This window comes from Alosa alosa, chromosome 7 (assembly GCF_017589495.1).
Source record: "Alosa alosa isolate M-15738 ecotype Scorff River chromosome 7, AALO_Geno_1.1, whole genome shotgun sequence".
NCBI classification, from domain to species: Eukaryota; Metazoa; Chordata; class Actinopteri; order Clupeiformes; family Clupeidae; genus Alosa; species Alosa alosa.
This window is the reverse complement of record NC_063195.1, coordinates 34755826-34780557: the sequence shown is the minus strand read 5'-3', so window position 1 is coordinate 34780557 and position 24732 is coordinate 34755826. Positions and strand designations below refer to the sequence as shown.

Sequence of the window (24732 nt, the reverse complement as noted above, 5' to 3'; positions counted from 1 at the left end):
TGGTCTAGTAATGATTGAGAAAGACACGTCATATGCAACCTACAAGTAAATCACATCAACAGGCAGTTGAATGATCTACTTGTTACAACAAAACATGCATGCGTAAGGAAGGATGGTTGCGTGCGCCACATTTTGCAGTAGGCTATGTAAATGAACCGCGTGTGCTGCTTACGGCAAAGCTCACCCACGTCCCTTTTTAAGGGTCTGTATTCTCATCCATTAGTGGTATATGATCCCAATATGAACAATTACACCAGCAGAGATGTTTTGGAAGGATTATAATTGTAGGAGGCCTATTACAATTTGTCTCTCACGTTAGGCATTTCATATTGCTATAAACACCTTGTAGTAAACAAGAGAAAATATAAATGTTTTGGGAAGCACCAGTAAGCTAGAAGCATTTGTTGATTCTTCAGTATTTGATACTCCATTTTCACATGAGTATTGCATTATTTCTACATTATTTCTAATGTCTAGTGCAAAATTATGGTGCGAGGATCCTAAATCAAGTTTGATCACAGGTTTTTGCAGCAGACCTGGTCTGTTCTACAGTCTAGTCGATGGCAATTTAATTGCCTCTTGTATACTTGCACAATCAGGTTCATATCTTGTAGGCCTACTTATTGCCACTGGAGTGAGTTGACTTATGTGTTGTTGTTTAAATGTATCATATAAACATTCCTCCTGTGCATTATTAACCCAGACAAGCTATTGTTCTCACTTACAGAGAAGCTGTCTGGCAAGCAAGGAATCATATTACTTTAGAAACAATTTTTGCCTTATTGTAATATGAGTCTTATATTGTCATTTGTTTTGTTATTTTAAGTCGTCTCTGAATCAGTATGTAAAGAAACAACATCCCTAGAACAGGTCAGTTTTGATGAAGCTGGAATGAGTCATGATGCTCATTGAGCTGCATTCACAAATGATACATCCATACACCGCTTAATAAATCAAGACAAGGCAATCATCTCTTTATATTGATGTAACATGAACGGAACATTACAATTACTTGGATTTAAAAGTACAGGTATTACATATTCAGAAAGCCCACACTATGTCGAATCAGCCTTCAAAATGTCAAAATAAAACCCAGAATGCAATGTGCACGCATGACAAGGGTACAACTATTAAAAAATTATAGTGACTGGTTGTATTCATGACACCATTAAGGGATTACTCTTCAATGCTGTAAAGAAACAAAGAATAGCCCACTTTTCTGTTGTAAAGGCACAGCACAAGGAGGAGAACATGTCAGAGAATGGTTTTGGAGCTGCACAGACCCTCTGAATCATATACGTTTTGGCTGGGCATTCAAATTGACAGATAAGCCCTGGAAAAAGATTGGGAGAATTTAACACAAAGGCAAGAGGAACAGAAAAAACCTAACAGCAGTATTTTGCTTCTCAGTGGATGTTGGACAACTTACAATATGTACATTCATTAGTGATCAACATTAGTAACTGTGTCCAACTGCCTTCTGTATGTGCAAATCACTGCAAACTTGGCTTAATTTTGCTTCTTTTTTTCCAGAGCAGTTCAAATAAAATAAGTACAAACCAAGAGTCTGAAAATAAAGCACGCTCTACTCTAAGACCTGGACTTATTTTCAGGTGGGGGCGGTATGACACAAGTAAAGTTTGGCCAAGGTGGTGCAACAGCAGAAGAAAAAAAAAACAAGAACATAAAAACAAAACTGCTACGGGATCCAATGTATCACAATCTTCAATCTGTAAATGTTTATAGGTTTATTACAATTAAAAGACTTATTTACAAACAGAACAAAAAACATGGTCAGTTGCCTTAGCAAGTGCCATCTTTTGCAAGTAGTTTGGGTCTATAGAATTCTTGTTTTAGAAATTACAAGGAAGTTTGTTGTTTGCTGATTTTTTTGTTCAAAATAATAAAACATACTTCTTGATGCCTCCTCTTTGCAACACATTATTCAGTGAAGATTTTGTACATCACAATGTGTGTGTGTGTGTGGGGGGGGTCACTGGTCTGAGTAGTATCACCATTCAGGTTTCCAATTCTTTCTGGACAAGGATAAGCACACATTGTTACGACGGCATATATCAAAATCCTTTCCCAGCAATGCAGACTTACTAAGAGGTAGCTGTGTCTGAATATTTAACCCACAATAAGAGTCCTTTTGTCAGTGTTAAGACAAAGGACATCTACCTACAAAACCGCTCATTCTGTCCAGTATTGGTTTGGTGGATGCAGAAGGTCAGCAGATAGGACAAAAAGATGGAGGAAACAGAGCAGGTCAAATACCAAAGCAAGGGACAGGACTGACAGAGATGCCCTCGTCTCGACTTTGGTTTCACACAGAGCTGTCAACCCACCGCTGAGTTCTGGCTTCAGCATGACTGACAGTCTACCTCTACTGAATACAAATAGTCAAGTGACTGATAAGCAGGCGTGACAAAGGTAATGCTTGGCAGATGTAAGGCAGTCAAAAGAATGTTTATTAGAAGAGCGCCCCACATGTCTGGCTTTGAGGGAGAATGTGTCTCCTGTCGCCCGGAACATCAACTATGTGTATGTAGAGCCAGAAAGGAACAACAAGAGGTAAAGAACAGAGAGAGCACAGGATGCTCACCAGATGTCCATCACCAGGTGACCAAAGATATGAGGAAGGAAAAACAAAACAAAAAAAACATGTATACCATTTAAGGCTGCTTATCAGAAGGATAGGGGTTAGGCAGTTCTGCACCATACAGTTTTCCCAAATATTCAAAATAAAAATGGCCAATAAGAAATCACAAACTTTCCTCAGACCCAGAATATAATCACTTTCATTTCTCCAGAAAGAAAAAAAAAACAACATGCTGTTTCCTATACAACATTGCAAGGCAAGAAAGAAATACATACAAGACAAATTAGGGGTAGGGGGATGAAGGGAGGGGATAGACATGAACAGATGACTGTGATTCTAACATTTTTCTATTACCTAAAATCACAGACTATATAGAAGGAACCCCTGACCCATGAGTGCCGTCACCCTGATGCTGTGGACACACAAGACGGAAATCACCTGGACAGCACCACCTAGCAGTTTGGAACTGGGAGTAATCACCATCACCACTCAAAACTTAAAAACAAAGCACATTTTTATTGAATTACATTCCTGGTTTTTGCTAAATGCTTCCTCAGTGAGAACACATCGGGTTCCCTTGAATCCCACCGCCCAAATGTGGCCAGTCTCGGCCGTCATTACTACTCCACTCTGCAATGGCACATAGATTTAAGGAGAAAAAAAATGACAAAAAGAAAACAAAAGAAATATAAGGTTGGATGGGACACAGCATCTCCGCTGCATGCCCTAATGCACATCTTGCTTGACGTTCTCGTTAAAGGCATTTATTCATTTTATATAATATCCATTTGTTATGAACAGCTAATGGTAATTACACAGAAATCTAATGTACATTTGAAGCTTTTATACAAAACCAGGAATGCAATGCCTCTGGTGTACTGTTTAGCAGGAACAGAGAAAGCCCTTTTTACATGGTTGTGTGTGGTGTGTGTTTGTCCTTTTTTATGCTTTTTAAGTCTGTCATGTAACTTTAGGCTCAATTATGCACCTTTTTTAACCTCATAGGTCCAAATGATTTGATCACTGTTTGAAGACCACCCTTTCTGCTTGTGTCCAGTCACTGGAATTGTCCCAGACTCAGTCAAGTCTGCATAACTGGTGGTCGTGTAGGAATTTTCAACATTTGTTTTTTTTTTGTTGTTTTGCTTTGTCTTCATTTGTTTTGTTTTTTTATGTTTTACAGCATATGTTTTCCAAAAGTCCATGAAAGCAGCAACTGGGTTCTGCTGGTACATAAGAAGCAGCGGTCACATCGGTAACTTCTCCCCCGTGCAGGGGTAGGAGACGTCCTGGCCACACAAGGCTTAGAGAGAGAAAAAAGAAGTGCCTTTACATAAATCAGCCAGTGACCAGTCATACTCTAAACCCATTCAACGCTGCTGCCAATAAAAATACAAAAGAAAAGAAAGAAGAAACGATGAAAGAAGAGAAAGAAAGTCAGTGAAGGAAAATAAAAAAGGAACATTATTGAATACAAATTCTGGTTGTAACACCTTTACAAAACATTTGGTTTTGATAAACTAAAATGGGATTTCAATGTACAGTCTCTTGATATAATACTAACTGAAGACTTAAATTTCGTCATTAGAAAACAGGGAAATAATAATTATAAAACAATTAAAATATTGGGGATCTGAATAACAATACTTAAAAAAAAAATTAAGAGTACAGGAGATATGGGTTTCTCACATTATATAAACATATATGACTACTTCAACATACAGTTGAAGTTTACATTTGTAATCAAGAGGATACTTGCGCCCCAAAATTAAAAATTTAACTCTAGAACATATTTTTTTTTTTTTTTTTTTTTTAAATGAATCTGTTGAGGAAAAAATTATATTCTTTTTGACATAAAAATATACATAACAGTTCAAAACAAAAGAAACACTTCACAAGGAAACAAAAATGCCCCCCCGCTTAGACATGTAATCTGTGACATGACACATCATGATTGTTACGAGAGGAGGAGGAGGATGCCAACATCATTAAAAAGTGCATAAGACCAGCAGCATCATGGGACAGTGTGGGACAAAAAAAAAAAAAAAAAAAAAAAAAAAAAAAATCAACAGGTAAAAAGCTGCAGAAGCGTCAGATCCCAACATGCACAGCTGAGGCTTTACCCACAAGGGTTAAAAAAAAAAAAAAAAAAAAAAAAAAAAAAAAAAAACCTGACTGAATTAGGACCCACTTACTGACATGGGCAAAAGAACAGGGAATTGGGAATCATTTCTTCATTGTTTGTTTGTTTTTTGGCATACCTCACTTTAATTGCTTTATATATCTGCAACCCTCCTTCACTGTGTGGCTGATATGTGTGCAGTAATGGCTCTAATAACATGTGAATTTCAAACATGTTACTGGAGACAAACACTGGAGATATGGTGGGATTTGTGGGGGTGGGGTGGGTGGCGTAAACATCAGGAGCACTGTGCACTCAAAGCAACAATCAGCCCACATACAAACACACACACGCTCGCAGCCTCTCTCTAGATCTAGCTCCTCTCCAAAGCTTCTCCACATCTCTCTTGGGAGAGGCACTGAAATATGCAACCCGACTGAATAGGGCATCACTTGTGGGAAAGAGGCCAAGGTCCATATCTAAGGTTTTGCAGTCAAATCAACTCAGAAGTCAGAAATGTAGCAGTAATGAGTTGCTCACTAGGACAAGAGCAACATTTAATTTGTACAACGTGTGACTCACACTCACACCGCTTGGCTCTGAACAGCAGATTCTGCTGAACCAGCCTGCAAGAAGGGAATGAATATTGGAAAACAGATTTAAAAAAAAAAACAAACAAAACATATGAAACAATAATTAAAAATATAATAAGGAAACGCTGAATAAATTATACTTATGTATAATCATAGCTTTGTAACCATTGACAATTATGTTTAAGAAATTAACCAGTTAACTATACTGGATAGGCACAATTTTTTTTTAAATGTAAAAATTTTAACACCAACATTGATATTTGTTCTGTAAAGTCCAACAATCCATCTGCACTCTAAAACATAGATTTTTAGTCAAGGAGTGGTTTTACAAAAATGGGACTGAAAAATAAAATGGTAAGAAAACTTGAACATTATGGATTATGGCAGCAGCAGCAAAAAAAAAATAAAAACAGATGAAAGTATTTTTGTTTTTGCATACAGTTGTACTCTTGTTCATCTATTATACCACTGCAATTACTGTTAAATATATTGGCAATATGTTTCATATCATAAATGACAGCCGCTCAACTAAAACATACTACTGTACATCATAAATTTTGGCAAAGGGAATTGTCAATTAGCAAGGTTGTTGGGTGTAGGTGTGGGCGTCGACGTGGAGACCTAAATGGCTCTGGTTCCTCACGAGCAGGCTGCGCTAGATCATGACAGCCTTGGAAAAATTTGCCTTCTTTTCCACAGATGCCACTGGCAATGCGTTACAGCACTGAAGTGGGTAGGACCATTTCGACATTCTATATTCTGTGGTCTTATTGGATACTTTCGTTATTTGTTGTTGGTATACAGTGTCAGACATGGGTGTGGGTGCCTTTAGACCATGGCGCGATAGGGGCCCTGCATCTTCAAGAACTGGATGATAAAGGAGGGGCCTCCGGCAACAATCTGTGGGGGCAGGTGGCTGAGAGGGCAGTTCTCAATGCTCATGATGGACAGCTTGCTGCAGAGGGCCAGCTCAAAGGGCAGACTGTGCAAGTTGGGGTTGTCATTCAGGTACAGCTCCTCAAGATTCTCCAGAGTACCTGAGGGACACACATGGAGAATAGAAAAGCCTGAGAGCCAATGACATGACCATTCACTGCAGTACTGTGTTACCACATGACCACTCAATGTAGTACTGTGTTCCCACATGACATGACCATTCACTGCAGTACTGTGTTACCACATGACCACTCAATGTAGTACTGTGTTACCACGACCATTCACTGCAGTACTGTGTTACCACATGACCACTCAATGTAGTACTGTGTTACCACGACCATTCACTGCAGTACTGTGTTACGGACAGTGGTGGAGGAAGTATTGAAACTCAGTACTTAAGTAAAAGTACAAATAACCAGAGAAATATTTACGCTAGTAAAAGTAGAAGTAGCACAATGACAACCCTACTTAAGTAAAAGTAAAGTAATGTTTTAAATGTACTTAAGTAAAAGTACTTGCATAACGATTTTTTATTTTAATGTCTGTATTCCAATAATAAAAACAGTATGGGTTGCAGCATTTTAATTAAGTTAGTTTTAGGTTAATGTACTAGTTAGTTTTAGGCTAATGTAATTGTGCTTACCATCTACCAGGGTGATCTGCAGAGTTAAATATCATTAGGCGAGAATCACATCAGCCAGCGGCAAGCGGCAGCGGCAAACGTAACGCAATGCTCATAATAAGTGATAATAACTTCTCATTCCGGTTTGTCAATTGAATACACTCACGTTGCGCTTTGAAAGTTGAACCAAGTTCAGCGCTCAGCTTGTTCAACGCTAGCCAACAGCTCCGCTGCCAAACCATAGAGAACAATAGGAAACCTGCCGCTTGCCACTGGCTAATGTTTAGTTTAGTTTAGTTTATTAGTTTTGTTTGACAGGGACCATACATAGAATAGCTTCTATACCAGGGTTAGCTAAATAGCTAATTTGCACCTGTAGTCCCTGGGCAGGATGTTCAAGCACAGTAAAAACATAAACAAACACAGACATGAAAAGACAACAAGATAAACATTACAAATAGAAGAAAAACTAAGTGAAAAACAAAGATCAATGATCACAAGCTTGATTGTCCTTCAGCCATGTCTTCAAAGACTTTTTAAAACGTTTAAAACTTAAAGAGTCTCTGATATGGAGTGGAATGTGATCCCCGCCTTGAGCAAAACCAACGAAGACTATATGGTATAAAGGTTAATGAAGTGCGGGTGCTGCTGCTCAAAGTAAAAGCGCCCTATGCTGCAGTTGGAAGGATCATCCCTGATGATGGGGTATTTGGGGCAGCCGTGGCCTACTGGTTAGCGCTTCGGACTTGTAACTGGAGGGTTGCCGGTTCGAACCCCGACCAGTAGGCACGGCTGAAGTGCCCTTGAGCAAGGCACCTAACCCCTCACTGCTCTCCGAGCGCCGCTGTTATTTCAGGCAGCTCACTGCGCCGGGATTAGTGTGAGCTTCACCTCACTGTGTGTTCACTGTGTGCTGAGTGTGTTTCACTAATTCACGGATTGGGATAAATGCAGAGACCAAATTTCCCTCACGGGATCAAAAGAGTATATATACTTATTGCATACTTCCCTTAATTATTGCAAATAGACTTGGTTGCAACTTCCAAACAGTTTTGTGAGTGCTACTTTGTTAATATTTGGGGAAACTGTGAGTAATGGGCTGCGACTGCACAGCCAAGGCTGCTAAAGTGCCGCAAGGGCACAGCACATGCACGTCAGAAACAATATATTTAAGCTCACAATATTCAGACCAGCCCAAAACATTAACAGCCCACCGTGAATTCTCCCCAAGCTCTCGATTAGCCACTCCGGGCCTGCCTAATTGGTTCAAAGATTTAGAACCCAACTTCACTGGTAAGATACACGTGTGCCAGTCAGGTAGGCATTTTGGCGGGGAAAAAACTGATCATAAAATGTAACGGGACGTATTGTAGAAATGTAGTGGAGTAGAAAGTATAGACAATTGCTGCAAAATTGAGTAAAAGTCAAAAGTATGCACTATTGATTCTACTTAAGTAAAATACAGATACATGAGAATGGACTTAAGTACAGTAACAAAGCATTTGTACTTTGTTACATTCCACCACTGGTTACAGATACGCCTGCTCATGACTGTCCTTCTCTTTTTGCTGTTCAGAGCAATTTCAAAACATGACTTTTTACATATTGGACCTGGCCCAATAAAAGTATCAGGGTTGTGTGTTGTATGTGCCCTGAGATGCAGGGATAGCGTACTCACCAATCTCCTCTGGCAGGTGCTGCAGGAGGTTCTCTCCCAGGCCCAGGTGGGTCAGGTTGGTGAGGTGGCCTATACCTCGGGGCAGCGTGGTCAGCTGATTATTAGTCAACACCAGTTTCTGGATGAAAGACCAAAGGCCACATCATTCACATGGTGATCAATAAAATCTACATTCAATGATCACTACTAACTGAGCATGCAACCATGGCAAGGCATTCTTCCAAGTAACATCTAAATAAGCACTTCCAAGTGTAGGCAGCATACCTGTAAATCTTTAAGGTAGGCGATCTCATTGGGCAAAGACTCTAACTTGTTCTCCTCTAGATCCAGCTCTCGGAGCTTGTGCAAGTTTCGGATGCCATGAGGCAACTTCTTTAGGAGATTGTTGGACAATGTAAGGACCTGTGGAAAAGATGTTCAGAAGGAATCAAACAGCTGGGCAAGTGACTACTAGAACTATTCCAAAAACATTGGTAAAGATTCATGAGTCTCTAACAATCTGCAATAACTGAGAAACAATCTGCAATAGAGTTTTATATACCCCTTTAATCAACTCAAGAGCATACAGACAGCGTCACCATTTGACATAATATGTTAATAAGCTAGGAGCCATGTTGAGGAGACATATGCTAAAATATACTTTATTCTTTTTGCATTCATCTGTCTCATCCTTATGTGGATGAAGTAAAATCCAAACTACCTCCAAAGACACAAGGCCACATATGTCCTCTGGGATCTTGGTCAGTTGGTTGGTGGCCAGGTTCAGCTCAACCATACTCGTCCAGGTTCCAAAGTCAAGAGGGAGGGAAGTTAACTGGTTGTCCTGAAAACAAGATAAACAAGTCAGTGTTAATAAGAAATTCACCACCAAATACACATTGAATAAATAGTCTAAACGGACCTAAACTCATCACTTTGACATGTTCATTTTAACACCTAAATACCCATATGCTAATCCCATCAATTGATCATAAATAGGTATATTATTGACACACAACATGGTATCAGCTAGATCTAATTTATCCCATCCTTCAACACAAGAGCTGTGTGTTCTGAGGTTGCAAACGCACATGCACACACACCTTCATGTTCAGCTTGCTCAGCACTCTGGCTCTTGAGAAGATGCCGAAGGGGATCTTGTTGATGCGGTTGTGCTCCATGTTGAGCGAGTAGATGGTGGAGAACTGAGATGGTCCACCCACTGGGTACGACTGGAAGCAATTCCTTGCCAGAGTCAGGCTTGTCAGGTTCACCAGGCTAGAGAGCAGCCCCTGTCAAGTACAGAACAATGCCATAAGAGATGTGACACACACACACACACACACAAAGTACCACTTGCAAAATCACATGGTATTAAATGAATAACCTTAAATTAATACCATGTCCCCTACACAGGTATGCAAACTGGTCAGGGGTGAAAAAGGTGAGGGAAATGGTGTGAGTGACAATGTTTCCAATGGTGCATAGCTTCCATAAAGTATGAAATACTTTAGAGATTTTTTACCAAAAAAAAAGAAGAAAAAAAAGAGAGATTGGCATAGTTTTATTTCAGTTAGCCTAATAGCTGGTTTGATTTGCATTGAGAGATGATCTTATGAAAAGTACCCCATGCCAATCTCTAGGTATGGTGAAGAGTATGTGATTATGTGGGGCTATTTTAATTCCAAAGGCCCAGGGAACTTTATCAGGATGCATAGTATCCTGGATCCATGAAATAACTAAAAATCTGTCTGCCTCTACGGGAATTTAACATAGGGGTGTCCTTAAAGGTTGGACTTTTACTCATTTTTTTTTAATTAAGGCATTAAGATCAATTTCCAAAAGATGATATTTTTTTTATTCCTCTGTTTAGTCAACTTTAGCATGGATGCCCAAACTTTTGCCTTCGACTGTGTCTGCGCTCACACAGGAAAGCTATACCGGGCGCAAGCGTTCTGCTCGCAGTGCGTCTGCGGCAACAATTAGCTTCCACTGATGTTTAACAAACAATAGGGGCTACATTCACGCATTCATTGTCTGATCAGAGAAGTTTTTAATGGGGCTCTGACAACACCTCAAGATGTGTTTGCGTTACCCAAGGGTAAAAAAAAAATGAAACAGTCTATGACTAGGCTTACAGGAAACCGGCCTTAAGTGTTCTACAGAATTATGATCTAATCTGATACTAATGACCTAATGTAATGTAATATGATCCTCTACTTGGGTAGAGAACTGTTCAGTCACTGGGCCATTGGGAACATCTGGCCACTCACCTCTGGTAACACTGAGATGTTGTTGTTTTCAAGGTTCAGCTCCTCCAGTTCTCTGCACTTGGCTAATGACCTAGGGATTGCTGACAGCCTATTGTACCGCAAACCCAAGCGATTTATGCTTGACAGATTGCCTGCAACAACAGAGGGCAAAAGTACAGTTTCAATTCACTTAAATCTGGGAAGAAAGCGGTTTCAAAGTTGATGAAGTCGTAGTGCAACATTGTGACTTAGAAATGTAATAATTGGCCTCTTACCTATTGTCTCAGGGAGGTCCAGTAGCTCGTTGTGCTGTAAATCAAGGTTAGTGATCTGTGTGCAGTTACCAATCTCTTTAGGTAGGTGTTCCAGCTGGTTATGCGCTACGTCCAGCGTGATGAGGTTACACAGTTCCCCTGAAGTGGAACAAACACCCATTACCCTTAATAATAAAGAGAACACAAACCTGCCATGCCACTGAAAATTATGTTTTCATAAGATGACTAGCCCACAATGTCAACATGTGTAATGAGAATGTTGAGAAGAGCGCCAGAAAGCCAATGTTCTGTAAACAAACGCATCCACCACCTTAAAGCAGACAAATGCTCAAGCGCTTCCTCATTTTCATTCTGCTTTTTGAGGTCAAACACAGTTCCCCTTTATGTATTTCTCACAGCAATGTGCCTACACATACACACATAAATACTCTTATCAGTTCTTTCCAGTCTCCAAAGCCTCAAAACGTGGAGTCTAGCCTAGTTTTACAGAGATCAAGATGTGTAAAACAGTGTGAAGGCCTCTTCCACCATATTACTTATCCATCACAACAAAAATCAGCATTTAGCAAAAAAAATCAAATAAAAACAAAGTAAAGCAGAGGAGTATGATGGAGCTGTGTAGGAGTATTGAGATGGGGAGTGCAAGAGCAGGCAGAGCCACCGGACCACAGAGCAGCGCTCACACACACACACACACACACACACTCACCAATCTCGGCGGGCAGCTGCTTGATTTTGTTCTCGCGGATACTCAGCATGGTGAGCTTGGACAGGTTGCGGATGTCCTTCTCCACCGTGGTGATGCGGTTAAAGCGCAGGTAGAGTGTGGTGAGCGAGCTGACGCGGTACACCACCGGCGGAATCTCCCGCAGCTTGTTGTGCCGCAGGTCCAGCATCTTCAGCTTCTTCAGGCCGTCCAGCGAGTCGGGCAGGCTGGTGAGCGAGTTCTCGCTCAGGGCCAGCGTCACCAGGCCGGACAGGCAGCCCAGCTCGGACGGCAGGCTCTGCAGCTTGTTGCTGTACAGGTAGAGTTCGGTCAGCTGCGTCAGCTCCTTGATGGAACTGGGCAACAGGTGGATGGAGCGTTTGGACAGGTCCAGGCGCATGGAATTCTCCTCACGGCACTTGTTCAGCTCTTTGATCACCTCGGCGTTGCTGGACTTCTTGCGTGTGCCCGTGGCGGGGTTGGGCCGCTTGATGGTGTTGTCCACAGAGAAGGCCACGGCTGGAGGCGCCCCGCTGGCGTCCTTCTTTCCGTCTTTGGCATCTTTCCCTTTGGTCTTGCTCTCCTTGCCGTCTTTGCTGAAGCCGCCCAGGCCCTTGGGCTCCTTTTCCCTTTCTTTCCCAGAGGAGGGACCTTTGGGGTCCTTCTCCTTGGAGTCTTTGTCTTTGCCTAAAGTACTACTCATGGTGACGGCACCCCTGCTGCCCTCTTGCTCATGGGAGCCCAGAGTCTGTCTCTTGTGCTCACGTTGGTTCTGTTACAGGACAGTTAGAATGGTGCTGGACCAAAGGGAGAGGATCTCATACGCGCAGGCCTTCATACATACCTGTGTAGACATTGAGAGAGCGTGGAGGGAGAGCTGGTCCCGTGTTGGGTGGGGGTGGGGGGGGTTTAAAGCACCACCGATGCGAGGAGCCTCAGATGGAGCCGAAGTGCTGTGGGCTGCTCCAGCCACATGCTTGTCTGAATGGCAGTGCGATCCCTCCACCCAGTTCTCAGAGCTCATGCGAGAAAGGTCCTCAGAGTCATCTTTTGCATGTGCTGGGAAAGAGACAAGAGGGTACAATTCTGCTTTAAACTCCAGTCATTTACAGCTTCCACTGTAAACCAGGCAGAAGTAGATTCAGATTGTATACAGTCAATTAAAATTAGCATTTGTACGCATCAACATTCTTATGCACATGCGTGAGAGATGCAGGCCTGTAGCATGATGGCCATATAATAATTTCAGTAAGTACCACTCTCGTCTAAGATCATGGACAAGCACTATTAGTACTATTTCACACCAGTTAAAAGTAGTAAAAAGCTACTCCCATGATGAACACCATCAAACAAGAGTCCTACACCACTAGGCCTATGCGGTGGTGATTTCACATTATTCATACATGTTCCCGCATGAAGGGCACACCTGCCCTAATGGGAGACGGAACACAAGGAGCCTGCGCAACCACAGCAATCAACAGGTTAAACAACAAGGCCCAGTGGTCGTAGCTCAATGGAACAGCCCCAGCAAATCAAACAAACACATAAATCCACAGCGTGCCTTAGTAACACAAACCCAGCGGGCGGGAGGCGTGCCATCGGTTAGAAAATTGTGTCCATTAACGTGTAGAGGAGCGGGTGGAGCAGGCATGCGGTGCGTCGCAAGGATGGGGCAGGGCAGGGTGACGGGAGCAGGAGCGGGCGTTGGCCTCACATCAGAGTGGCTGAAAGGCCAAAGCTGCTGGGAGTAAGCCTCAGTTTCAGCAGTCCAGCCTTCTTCAAAGCTCAGGCTCCCCACAGGTCATGAGACCTTTATGGCGAAAGGGCTCAAGCCCATTTAAAATGACAAAGGGATATTTAAGAGGGCAGCGCTGGGCACTGCCCTCTGTGGGCCCAGGGTGTTCAGCCCGAGCAGTTTTACATGATGGCCCTTGGTAAACACTGTAGGAGGTGACTGCACAATCATGCACACTCCACCACTGGGAGACTTAATCAGTTTTGGAATACTACCCCAAACCACATCATGACCAGGTCTGGTACTGCTCAATGCCTGATGGCTAAAAGTGAAAATCCATCACCCTGAAGTATTGGGTCATAAATAAGCTCTACCCCTAAATGAATACAAACATATGGTCCGTACCAACATTCTACTCAATCAAACGGAGAAGAATTCATGACTTTCTAATCAATGTCTTTGGAATACAGCAGCTTTTGACTACCATCGCAAGCAGCAGTAATTCCTCACATTACATCCAATAAAGGTTGGCTCTGCTTTTGGTAGCTTAATCATGAAATCCAAATTCACTCATTAGGTGATTCAACTAACAACGTGAACTTCCCGTCACAAGCTCAAAGAAAAAGTAAATTAAGCAACAAGTTGTACCTCCTTAATTCTGCGGTCAGTTGGTCAAAATATCTAAATCGACTTGGACACTGAGGTGACTTTTGGTCACTGCTGGTTGTGCTCAGTTCCTGACTTCTATAACCTGGATGCTACTCAGTCAGGCTCAAAGAATTTCACAAATACAATATGCTGTGTGAATTATCTTAGCAATGTACAGCAAGCCGATGGCCTGGCCAGGAGAGGCCACCGACCGGGCATGTGAACCTGCTCATACAGAGTACTGAGGGCTGATTAGTCATGCTTTCTGATTAGATGAATCAAGATGACAGTGTCATTTATTGGTTGGGTTTATACTATCCACAAGGTGAAGCATCTACTTTTAGACAGCAACTAGTTTGGCCCTTCAGCACCAGGACACGTCTTGGCTAGGCCTACGAACCAACTCGACTTCGACTGAGTCAAAAGGAGACAAACATTACCAAATCAGTTGCCAAACAAAGTTACACAATACCTCCATAGCTCATATAGACTTTCAGGAACAAAGTTCTCTGTTTCTCCCAAATATACTTTACTGAACCAATAGAATGCCGATATTCTCAACATTTTTCTTATTAGACATTATATCCACACATAGAATCACTGTTTACCCACAGCCAACCAAAATAATTCAGGCCCTAGCCTACTTGAGAACAGTGAGGTGATGATGTGGGCGATTACTGTGGACTGGCACAGAAGATCAGAGGTCAACTGAGTGAGTTTCTGCCTTTACTTCATCATCACTACCACATAAAAGCTAGCCTACTTAAATATTATCATGCCAACCCAGCATTCCCAATTCATAGCTTTCCTCTAGCAAGGGCTGTATTTTGCTGACAGAACTTCTGAAAAGACAAAAACTGAGTAGTGTTAACAGCAAATATCTTAATTCACAAGATCTGTTTGATAAAATGGCCCCAATATACAGATAGGCGGTGCACTGTGCATTGCATTTGACTTGGAACTTCAAGACAGCCAATTCACAAGGTATAAGGTTAAACATTCCAATAAAGTTTATTCGAGGAGCCTCCACACCATTCGGTCTATATTACAACAGACTGTTTATAATCTTTGAACTGGCTGAAGGGCTTGACCATTTTGACAGGTCTGACCATTCAGCATCCAGATCTCATTTAGTGTTGTTGAAAACATGTTTCGGTAGTAAAGTGGAACAGTTTACAGTGTAAACCCACGGTCCATTTTGTCGACAAAATATCTCAACCTCATGACGATGACAACATTTATCAGATATCTTGTAGACTGATCAGTTGAATACGCCCTCTACCAAAACCTTTCTAATCAATTGAATTGATTAGCAAACACAAGGAAAATACATTCTCTTGTAAATAAGACAAACCTAAGGACAGAAATCAAACGTGAAAAGAATCTCCACCTTGGATAGGGCAGGAAGTTAGCCAACATTTGCTATCCAACATTAGCAGTGGGCAATCCTCGGAAATGACTTAAGTTAGCTAGCAACCATGTTGAGGCAAAGTGTCGTTAAACTACCAAGTTAGTCCATTTTGTTATTCTGTATTATGTCCGCCTTTAGTATAACTAACCTTAACGTTGGTGATACATGTATGCATTGCAGGCTATGTTAGCAAACGTGCTAACGTTCAATAGCCAGCAAAAAAGTAGCTGACGTTACATAGCTTGGCTCAACAAACTGCAAAATGAGCTACTTCCAGAAACTAGCTACCCCAAAGGTAACGTTAGCCTACTCGGTCAAACGCATTGCATGAAGGTTCAATTCCAGGAAGGAATGTGGCAATTTACCTTTAGCCTCGTCAAAATATGATACAAAAATCGACGTAGTTGTGCATAGACTACGTAGCAGTTCAACTAACGATGGCTAGCTACATATCAACCCCGTTAGCCTTCACCAACAGAAAGCTAACGAAGATAAAACCTAAGCTAAACAGCTTTCCTGTACAAAATACAAATGGGCACGAAAATTTCACTAGCACTGATTGATGCTTGACGATGCAAATACAGCATCAAGTCGCCATAATTTTGTTTTGTTAGTTAATTGTTGTAGTGAATTGAGGCAGTCTTCCTGATTTCACCACCAAACAGCCACGATTACAAAGATAGCTAACGTTTGCTACGGATTCTGTTTGCTAGCCGAGGCCTTCCATAAACAGCTGTCATCTGTGAAACACCATTCCAACCATTGCGAGCTTTACGGGGGAGACAAGCCGCAGCAAGAACACAGCCCCTGCTTGTCGTGCGCAATCATGTACTGTTAAACTGACGACGTGATAATGGCAGGACTGTTATTGGTAGAAATAATGTCTTAATGTTTACTTTTTCATCATCGTAAGGCAAAGGCGTATTCCATCAGCTAACTAGGTTCGTGTGGCGCCCTTCTTTCCTTACTGACTATGACGAGAAAAAAAGAAACACATTCTCCACACAGCGGCCATTCCGAAGCTGAACAAAAGAGTGCATCTCACCCTACCGGTAGAAGACACTGAAAAGTCCCATCACCTTACGCGCAGGACAAGGGGTGTTTTCATTGAAACTCGTGCGAAATCAACACTGGTTGTAAAGGTTCCCCTAAAGGTACGTAATAATATAAGTGTTTTACCTTCAGAGGTGTGACTCCGCCATCCTTGTTTCCTCCTCCTTTTCTATACAGTTGAGGCAGAGCAATCCCCTCCCCTAACATCAGATTGCGTCACAAATTCGTATTACCCTTGTATCACGAGACTTTCTCCAACAGAAAAGGTGTTTCCTTTGGATAGGCGACAGAGAAAAAGGGCGAGGTGGAGAGAAATGCATCCTATTGGAGTAAAACATATTTTTAAAGCCCTTATTATGCCCAAAATCATAATTACTCACAGTGACATAGCATTATTCTGGACAGTCAGTTCAAGACATTTAGACTACAGCCTAGATTACTCTAAAATGCACACATTAAGGCCCGAGCACAGGACAGCCTGCACTGAAGGTGCTAAGTCCTATTGTTTTTGTAAGGATTCTTCTCGTAATTACAGTGCATGAAAATGCACTGTTCTGTTATCCGAAGTATTCTTCTTATTACAGTGCATGAAAATGCACTGTACTGTTCTTCCTAGGCAACAACTTATTATTATTCCGCTTACCACTTTTTCTGTACGCTATTTCTCTTGAACAGTTTAACTTAGAAACTACATTCAAACTTTGTAACGTAGGTATTCAAACGGACAAAGCTGCTATGTCTTTTCAACTTTGAAACTTTTATACTTTTTAAACTATTAAAGAAAAACTTTTTTAAAATCCCCATAGACTTAACATTGGCGATTGTGACATCATAATACGGCCGTTAAGCAATTAGAATCCTATGACAGGTGTTCAGGCCACCTGGATCAACTGCCAGTCTCAGGCTTTAAGCATACAAACTGGCCCTATTAAGACTACACATCCTGTTCAACTGCTTCCTCTGCCAAAAACTGTTTCAAAATAAAAGTCCTCACTACACCATTTCACTGTTAAACAATTTAACCCTTTAAACTACTGAACTTTTTAACTGTTCAGCCATTGTAACTGTTACTTGTCATCAACTATGACTCCTACCCACTGTAGCTGCTAGTTAAGATAGTTAACGTGTTAAGATTGCTAAGCGTTGTTAGCATTTTTAACAAAACTGCTAAAAATGATTAGCTAAAAAGTAACATGGTTAAGATAGTTAAGCATCTTTAGTTAGCATTTTTAGCATTTTTTAAAAAACTGCTAAAATGATTAGCTAAGTTAGTTAAGTAACATGGTTAGCATAGTTAGCATTGTTAGCATGTTAGTTAGCATAGTTAACATAACTACTAAAAATGATTAGCTAGGTTAGCTAAATCACATGGTTAGCATAGTTAGCATTGTTAACATGTTAGTTAACATAGTTAGCATAACTGCTAGAACATGTTAGTTAAGTTAGCTAAGTAACATGGTTAACATAGTTAGCATTGCTAACATAGTTAACATGTTTAGCAAAACTGCTAGAAAAACGTTAGCTAAGTAGCGTGGCAAGATGGTTAGCATGTTAGCATTGCTAACACTGCTATAAAACATTAGCTAAGTAGCATGGTTAAGCAGAATTAAAAATCTTAGCATAACTGCTAGCAAACATTAGAGCCATTCCAACTTTCAGTTATCACAAATATCTACCTATACACAGCCATTAAACTATTTGAATATCAACATTCATTAAACTGCTAGAAAACATTAGCTAAGTAACATGGTTAGCAGGTTAGCATTGCTAGCACTGCTATAAAACATTAGCTAAGTAAAGATGGTTAGCATAGTTAAAAATCTTAGCATAACTACTAGCAAACATTAGAGCCATTCCAACTTTCAGTTATCATCAAATATCTACCTATACACAGCCATTAAACTATTTGAATATCAACATTCATTAAACTTCCAGTCTGTCAACAACTTTTAAACTATTTACCTTCAACTTTTAAACGGTCTACTTTTAAACTATCATTAAACTATCTATTAAACTAGCTGTCTATCAACAACTTTTAAACTATCTACTGTCTATCAACAACTTGTAAACTATCTACATTCAGCTTTTAAACAGTCTACTTTTAAACTATCAACTTTTATTAAGCTATGCAACCACCATGTCTATCCTAGCATCACCGTAGTAACCATCTCTGTATTATCTGTTTTAACTATACATGATATTTTACATCACAACTTTAGCATTTTCATGCACTGGTAATTCCTTGGAATTGCATTTCTAGTTATTATTATTACAGTGCATGAAAATGCACTGTTCTGTTATCCGAAGTCTTCTTCTTATTATTATTATTACAGTGCATGAAAATGCACTGTTCTGTTATCCGAAGTCTTCTTCTTATTATTATTAGTACAGTGCATGAAAATGCACTGCTCTGTTATCCGAAGTCTTCTTCTTCTTATTATTAGTACAGTGCATGAAAATGCACTGTTCTGTTATCCGAAGTCTTCTTCTTATTATTATTATTACAGTGCATGAAAATGCACTGTTCTGTTATCCGAAGTCTTCTTCTTATTATTATTATTACAGTGCATGAAAATGCACTGCTCTGTTATCCGAAGTCTTCTTCTTCTTCTTCTTCTTCCCACCAAATTTCTGTGTCTAATTCAGCTTCAACCGTTTAACATAGAAACTTCGTTCAAACTTTGTAACATAGGTCTTGAAAAGGACACGTGGGGAATGTATTTTTCACTTTTGTAAACTTTATACTTTTTGAGATATTAATAAAAAACAAACTTATTTTCCCCCATAGACTTTGCATTAGCACTATGACATCACAATGGATTAATTAACTTGATTTGCACCTGTATCAACTTCCAGCTGCTCAACTAGGATCCATCAAAGGGCCAGTTAAACTGATTTTAAGGCACATTCCATCCAACTTTCTATCCATTCATCCTCTTCAAACCATTCACTCATCCACCCATTAAACTATTCATCAACATCCATTAAACAATCTGCCTATCAACATCCATTCAACTTTCTGTCTATCAACATCCATTACACTATCTACATTCAACTTTTAAACTATATACTCTGTCTCAGGCTTTAAGCATACAATCTGGCTCTCTTAAGACTACTATTTCCTCTGCCCACAACTGTTTCAAAATAAATGTCCTCACTACAATAATTCACTATTAAATAATTTAACTATTTAAACTACTCAACTATTTAACTCTTCAGCCATTTCAACTGTCAGTTGTTATCAACTATGACTCCTGCCAACTGTTTCCAAATAAAAGTTTGTTTGGCATTTTATGTTAATATACAGTATGTTTATATTGTCATGCACTGGTAATTTCCTCGAAATTACATTTTCTAGTTTGTATTGTTCTATTGTACTTTTTTGTCTTTTTTGAGATGGTTCCCATGGTCGAAAAATAGGTGAAACAGAAGTTACAGAAAGCACTCAGGAACAATCGGCTTGGCCCCGGGTGTGGTTATGGTTATATGATTTAGCAGACACTTTTGTCCATACGACTTACAAATAAAAACAACTCAATTGTTAAAAATTAACACTGAACAGTTTTAAAATGTTGGCTAGACTACATTAAGGAAAATTCATGCGATAATGTCAATGCAATATCAATGATCAATAGCCTAATGAAATTTAAACAAAAATACAACTCATAAAAACCACTTAATTAAGTGTTTGCTCAACAGATATGTCTTTAGACCCCTCTTGAAAGATCCAAAACTATCACAGGAATGGAGTAGCCTAGAAATCTAGACGCACCCTAGCGGCAGCAAATTACATTTGCTTCCAGGGCTAGTCTAGCAACTCTCCGTTGGCTTGTGAGCTCGAAAAATTAAACTTTTATCAGGCCAATCAAATTGTGTATAGAGTCGTTAGGCGGGCTTAACATAATGATTGATGGCAGAGTTGCAACGGTTTGGCTTGAATTCCCTGCTACTTGAAAAAAAAAAAAGATGGATGTTGCTGTTGGCCAACAGTGTGACACAAGTTAAGCTTGTTTTAAGTTGGCAAAAGTTTGAACTAGCCAACTAGCTCCACTGGTGGGAAAACGCATGGGACTCAGCGCTGTCCTATTGCGTGCATAGGGAATTTGAAAGACAACCAATTATCCCGCCCCTCGGACTGAGCACTGCGAACGGTGAGTGCCCAGACCCTACATTTTAATGTGGGTCTGGCTCGTCAGGCTAGGAATGGAGAGCACTAGGCAACTCATTCCACCAATGAGGAACCACTGGGGAAAAGAGTCTTGAATTTGACCTATGGCTGGTCAACACTCACATGAAGACCGCAGTGGGTGGTTGGGGATGTTAATCTAGATCATAGAATTGAAATAGCAGGGAGCAGCTCCAGAAAGTGTCCTATAGGCCAAGGTGATATAGATTTACATTTTATTCTGGCCACTATAGGGAGCCAATGAATAGTAACAAGGAGAGAAGTTACATATCCTCTTTGGCTGATTGAAGACCAGGCGTACTGCAGCATTTTAAATAAGTTGTAACTATCTTACTACAAGTAGGCAGGCCAGCTAACAGTGAATTACAAAAGTTGAGTTTGGAGATAACCATGGCATGGACAAGAAGTTGTGTAGAATCTTGTGTCAGATAAAGTCTGATCTTCCTAATGTTGTAAAGGACAAACCAACATGATTTTGCAATTAAGGCTACATGCACAGAAAAGTTAAATCGATCATCAACTATGACGCCAAAGTTACATGCCAATCTAGTTGGGGTCAGTGAAAATGAGTTAAGATGGATGCTAATCTGTTGGGGAATAGCTGTTTTAGCTTGAAACACCAAGAGCTCTGTTTTTTAGAGAATAAACTGAAAGTGGCGATCTTTCATCCAGACTGAAATTTAAAGGTGAGTTTCCATTGATGCGAATTTCGCTTTGCTCTCATTGAGGTTGAATGGAGGTGAAATTTGAGAATAAATAAGAGCGAATCCATTGAGGCGCGCAAAAAAAGAGTTGGCAAAATGTTTTACTTTATTTAAATGTGAACCATACAAGCATGTTTGTTTTTGGTGAGTCTGAAATGTTAAAAGGTTTCTGGACAAACATTAGTGCTTGTATCAACACAGATTGTGGTTCATATGTCACACAAACTTAGTCAGGGCAAATAGACCACTGTAGCCGGCAGGCCAACCGCTAGCATTTCCGGACATTGCATTTATTGTAAGCCTAGCAATGCAGCTAGGCTACATGCTACAACACAGGTATGAAATAGCCTATATTATGTCTTAGTGACCTTGCTGTTTTTCTAAATATGATTTTTTGTCTATAGGCAACATCAACTCAGTCAAAGCGTAAAGACGCCTGTATATCTTCATTAAGTAGTTAAACTTTTGAACTAGCTGATAGCCACTTCGTTTGGCACCGCTTGCAGCTACTACTGTTTGCTGTTTCGCCGTCCACAGCCCCGATGCGAAATTTCACTGGCCGGAATTTGCAAGGTGTTTCGCTGCGTGGAAACCTACCATAAGGCATGCATAAATCTGAAATGGAGTCCTCAGATGGGAGTATACACAAATCCGGCGAAACACGGAAGTAAAGCAGCGCCGCCATTACTGCGTTGCCTTGCTGCTAAGGAAGTAGCGAAGTAATGTGTTGGTCCTGTAGGCGGCTGTAGCAGACGTTAGCTGTAGATGCGAAATCTTCTTCTTTTTCTTAATTTTTATTTAGTACGTATGCTGTCCAGTGATGCCAGGAAAAGTGTGTTGTGTGGTCGGCTGTTTTAACAACAGTAAGAATATACAGACCTAGAATTAAACCGTTTGTGAAATTCACAAACCTTTGTTGCACATTGAGTGCCCATGTTTACAGGCTTACGGATTACACAGAGTTCCTTGTCGAGTGGAGGACCAAGATGTGCGTTAAAAGTGGATGAAATACATACGATTAATAAAATAATCCTGAATACCTGTAAGAACATGTATTTAACTGCTACAAGTGGTCGTGGCTAATAGTTATTTGCAACTTCTGAAGCTTGTGGTATTAGCAACACAGCTACTAATGATAGCATTCGGCTTATTGTTGTCATTAATTAATACACGTCTTAATACATTATGTTGTCAATAAATTACCTTCATTGGTAAGTTTTGGCCACTGCCTGACATCTACCCAATGTTCCCTTTCACCTGACATTTTTTCATGAGCAGGATCTCCTATTTGATATTCTCTGACAGGATGCTTTCATTGAAAAGCCATTAGAAGGCACTGGCAAGTGTCACACCGTCACACTCCGCAGGCACGCAGTAATGGCGGCAGGCAAGATGGCACCGCCCATAAAGTTTGCGGCAGATTGGTGTATAGGGGCCCTGGTACTGATCCCTGAGGTACACCTGTGGTGAGGTTATGAGACTTTGATACCTGTCCATGCCAAGATACCCTGAAAGAATGCCCTTTGAGGAAGGATTCAACCCAGTTAAGAGCTTTCCAAGAAATCTCCAGTTTAAATAGTGTAGAAAGGAAAATGTCATGGTTTACCGTATCAAAGGCTGCAGATAAAAAATAAATAATACTGATGACAGAGCAGAGGACTTAGCTACTCTATGTAACAGACAGAAGAGCAGTTTCAATAGAATGACCAATCTTGAAACCAGATCGCATGACTCCCAAAGCCAGATTCTGGAAACCAATAAGATTGCAGGATTCTGGGAGCCAATCAGATCGCAGGATTCCCACAGCCAATCAGATTGCAGGATTTTGAGAGTCAATCAGATTGGAGGATTCTGGGAGCCAAACAGATTGCAGGATTTTGAAAGCCAATCAGATTGTAGGAATCTGGGAGCTAATCAGACTGCAGAATTCCCACAGTCAAATGGACTGCAGGATTCCAACAGCCAAGCAGATAGCAGGATTCCCATAGCCAATCTGTGCTTGGGCCCGTCATCGCCGCTTGTGGTATCCTGTATGTGACTAGGTGTGCAATTGCAAAACATGGAAATGAAGCAACGTCAGTGTGTTGACACCATGCATACACCAAAGCATTTTGAATAATTTGTCATTAAATGTATCGAAAGCCAACCCGATCTCGGAGTTTGAATGAATCATGCACAAAACACAGAAATGCAATGCTCGGACCATGCAGCGAAGATTTGGAACTCTCAAATCTTGTTGCATCCTCTAGGCGGCAGCAAATGGCTGTGTTCAATTCGGTGCTACCAGAGAAACAGCAGTACTGCTTTGCAGACGGCTAACAGACGTCTGACTTTAAATTCACGGAGCTATAGAAGTGTGCGTTTTATCACAGGTCTGTAGACAAACAAATAGACGTTTATTCGATGCACATCGTCGCTAAAGTTATATTCTAAAGTAATTCACTCTGGACACGCTCGGTTTGTAGTTTTGTTTGTCGGAACAGAAAGGCAAGTTTGCTAATACAAGAGCTAACGATGCAGCTGCCTAGTAACGTTAACTGTAAACAATCTTAAGCGCATTAGCTTTGATTGATAAATAGGGTAATGTTAGCTATTAGAGTGTATATATCTAAAATAAGCCTACAGTATCTATTGATAACAATCAACAGGAATGAGCTTGCACAGTGTCTCACGTAAAACGTTTTAGAAAAGTAAACTATTAAACTAACGTAACGTTCTCTTGACAGATCAGCTAACGTTGGTTTAGCCTTGCTCACAGAACATCATGCCTGAAGTGAAGTCAATATTTCGGGAAGTCCTTCCTAAGCAAGGTAAGCGAAAGTTGTGAGGTATCATAGTTGTTTTATTGGTCACGTCGGATTATTATTATTTTTATAATTGGGCAGACTCCAAATTTGTCGACTCCCAGAACTTCTAACCTATAATATATTCTTCAATAAAAAGAATAACTTAAGATGATGAATCCCATTGACTAATAGTCAATGATTAGTCCTTGAAGGTAATAAGGAAAACTACTAAACCCATGTGTGCTGTGCCTACCTCTGTCATACTACCCATTAGGACAGCTGTCCATGGAAGATGTCCCCACCATGGTGCTGTGCAAACCTAAACTGCTTCCTCTGAAATCAGTCACTCTGGAAAAGCTGGAGAAGATGCAACTGGAGGCACAGGAAGTGATCAAACAGCAGGAAATGGCCTTAAAGGAACAAGAGAAGGTTCAGTAAAGTAGG

The 24732-nt window shown here is 40.6% G+C and overlaps 1 protein-coding gene and 1 long non-coding RNA gene across 5 annotated transcripts; one reads left to right on the top strand and one right to left on the bottom strand.

Annotated features, from left to right (window-relative positions):
• Nucleotides 1-945: 945 nt before the first annotated feature.
• Nucleotides 946-24599, bottom strand: shoc2 (SHOC2 leucine rich repeat scaffold protein). Of its 4 annotated transcripts, XM_048247832.1 has the most exons (10): nucleotides 24542-24599; nucleotides 16739-16933; nucleotides 11769-12824; nucleotides 11060-11197; nucleotides 10806-10936; nucleotides 9636-9824; nucleotides 9254-9376; nucleotides 8818-8955; nucleotides 8554-8671; nucleotides 946-6354 (listed from the first exon to the last, which is right to left on the bottom strand). In XM_048247832.1, exons 3-10 carry the CDS (start codon nucleotides 12466-12468, stop codon nucleotides 6146-6148), a joined length of 1746 nt encoding a protein of 581 aa, XP_048103789.1. In that variant the 5' UTR covers nucleotides 12469-12824; nucleotides 16739-16933; nucleotides 24542-24599; the 3' UTR covers nucleotides 946-6145. The 4 variants fall into 4 exon arrangements, with proteins under 4 accessions (XP_048103789.1, XP_048103792.1, XP_048103790.1 ...); XM_048247835.1 differs by lacking the exons at nucleotides 16739-16933; nucleotides 24542-24599 and adding an exon at nucleotides 16605-16707; XM_048247833.1 differs by lacking the exons at nucleotides 16739-16933; nucleotides 24542-24599 and adding an exon at nucleotides 16610-16707.
• LOC125297487 lies at nucleotides 23762-24650 on the top strand. The gene is made up of 3 exons (XR_007194061.1): nucleotides 23762-23874; nucleotides 24229-24312; nucleotides 24568-24650. It is a non-coding gene; the product is annotated as an uncharacterized LOC125297487 (long non-coding RNA).
• The last annotated feature ends 82 nt before the right edge of the window (nucleotides 24651-24732 follow it).

What these genes read in the sequence shown, in the direction of transcription:
- shoc2 (XM_048247832.1), bottom strand. Translation starts at nt 12,468, where the DNA reads ATGAGTAGTACTTTAGGCAAAGACAAAGACTCCAAGGAGAAGGACCCC. An exon ending in ACATCTCAGTGTTACCAGAG is followed by an intron (nt 9,825 to 10,805) that starts GTGAGTGGCCAG and finishes TGTACTTGACAG; the next exon opens with GGGCTGCTCTCTAGCCTGGT. An exon ending in GTGGCCTTGTGTCTTTGGAG is followed by an intron (nt 8,956 to 9,253) that starts GTAGTTTGGATT and finishes TCTTTTCCACAG; the next exon opens with GTCCTTACATTGTCCAACAA.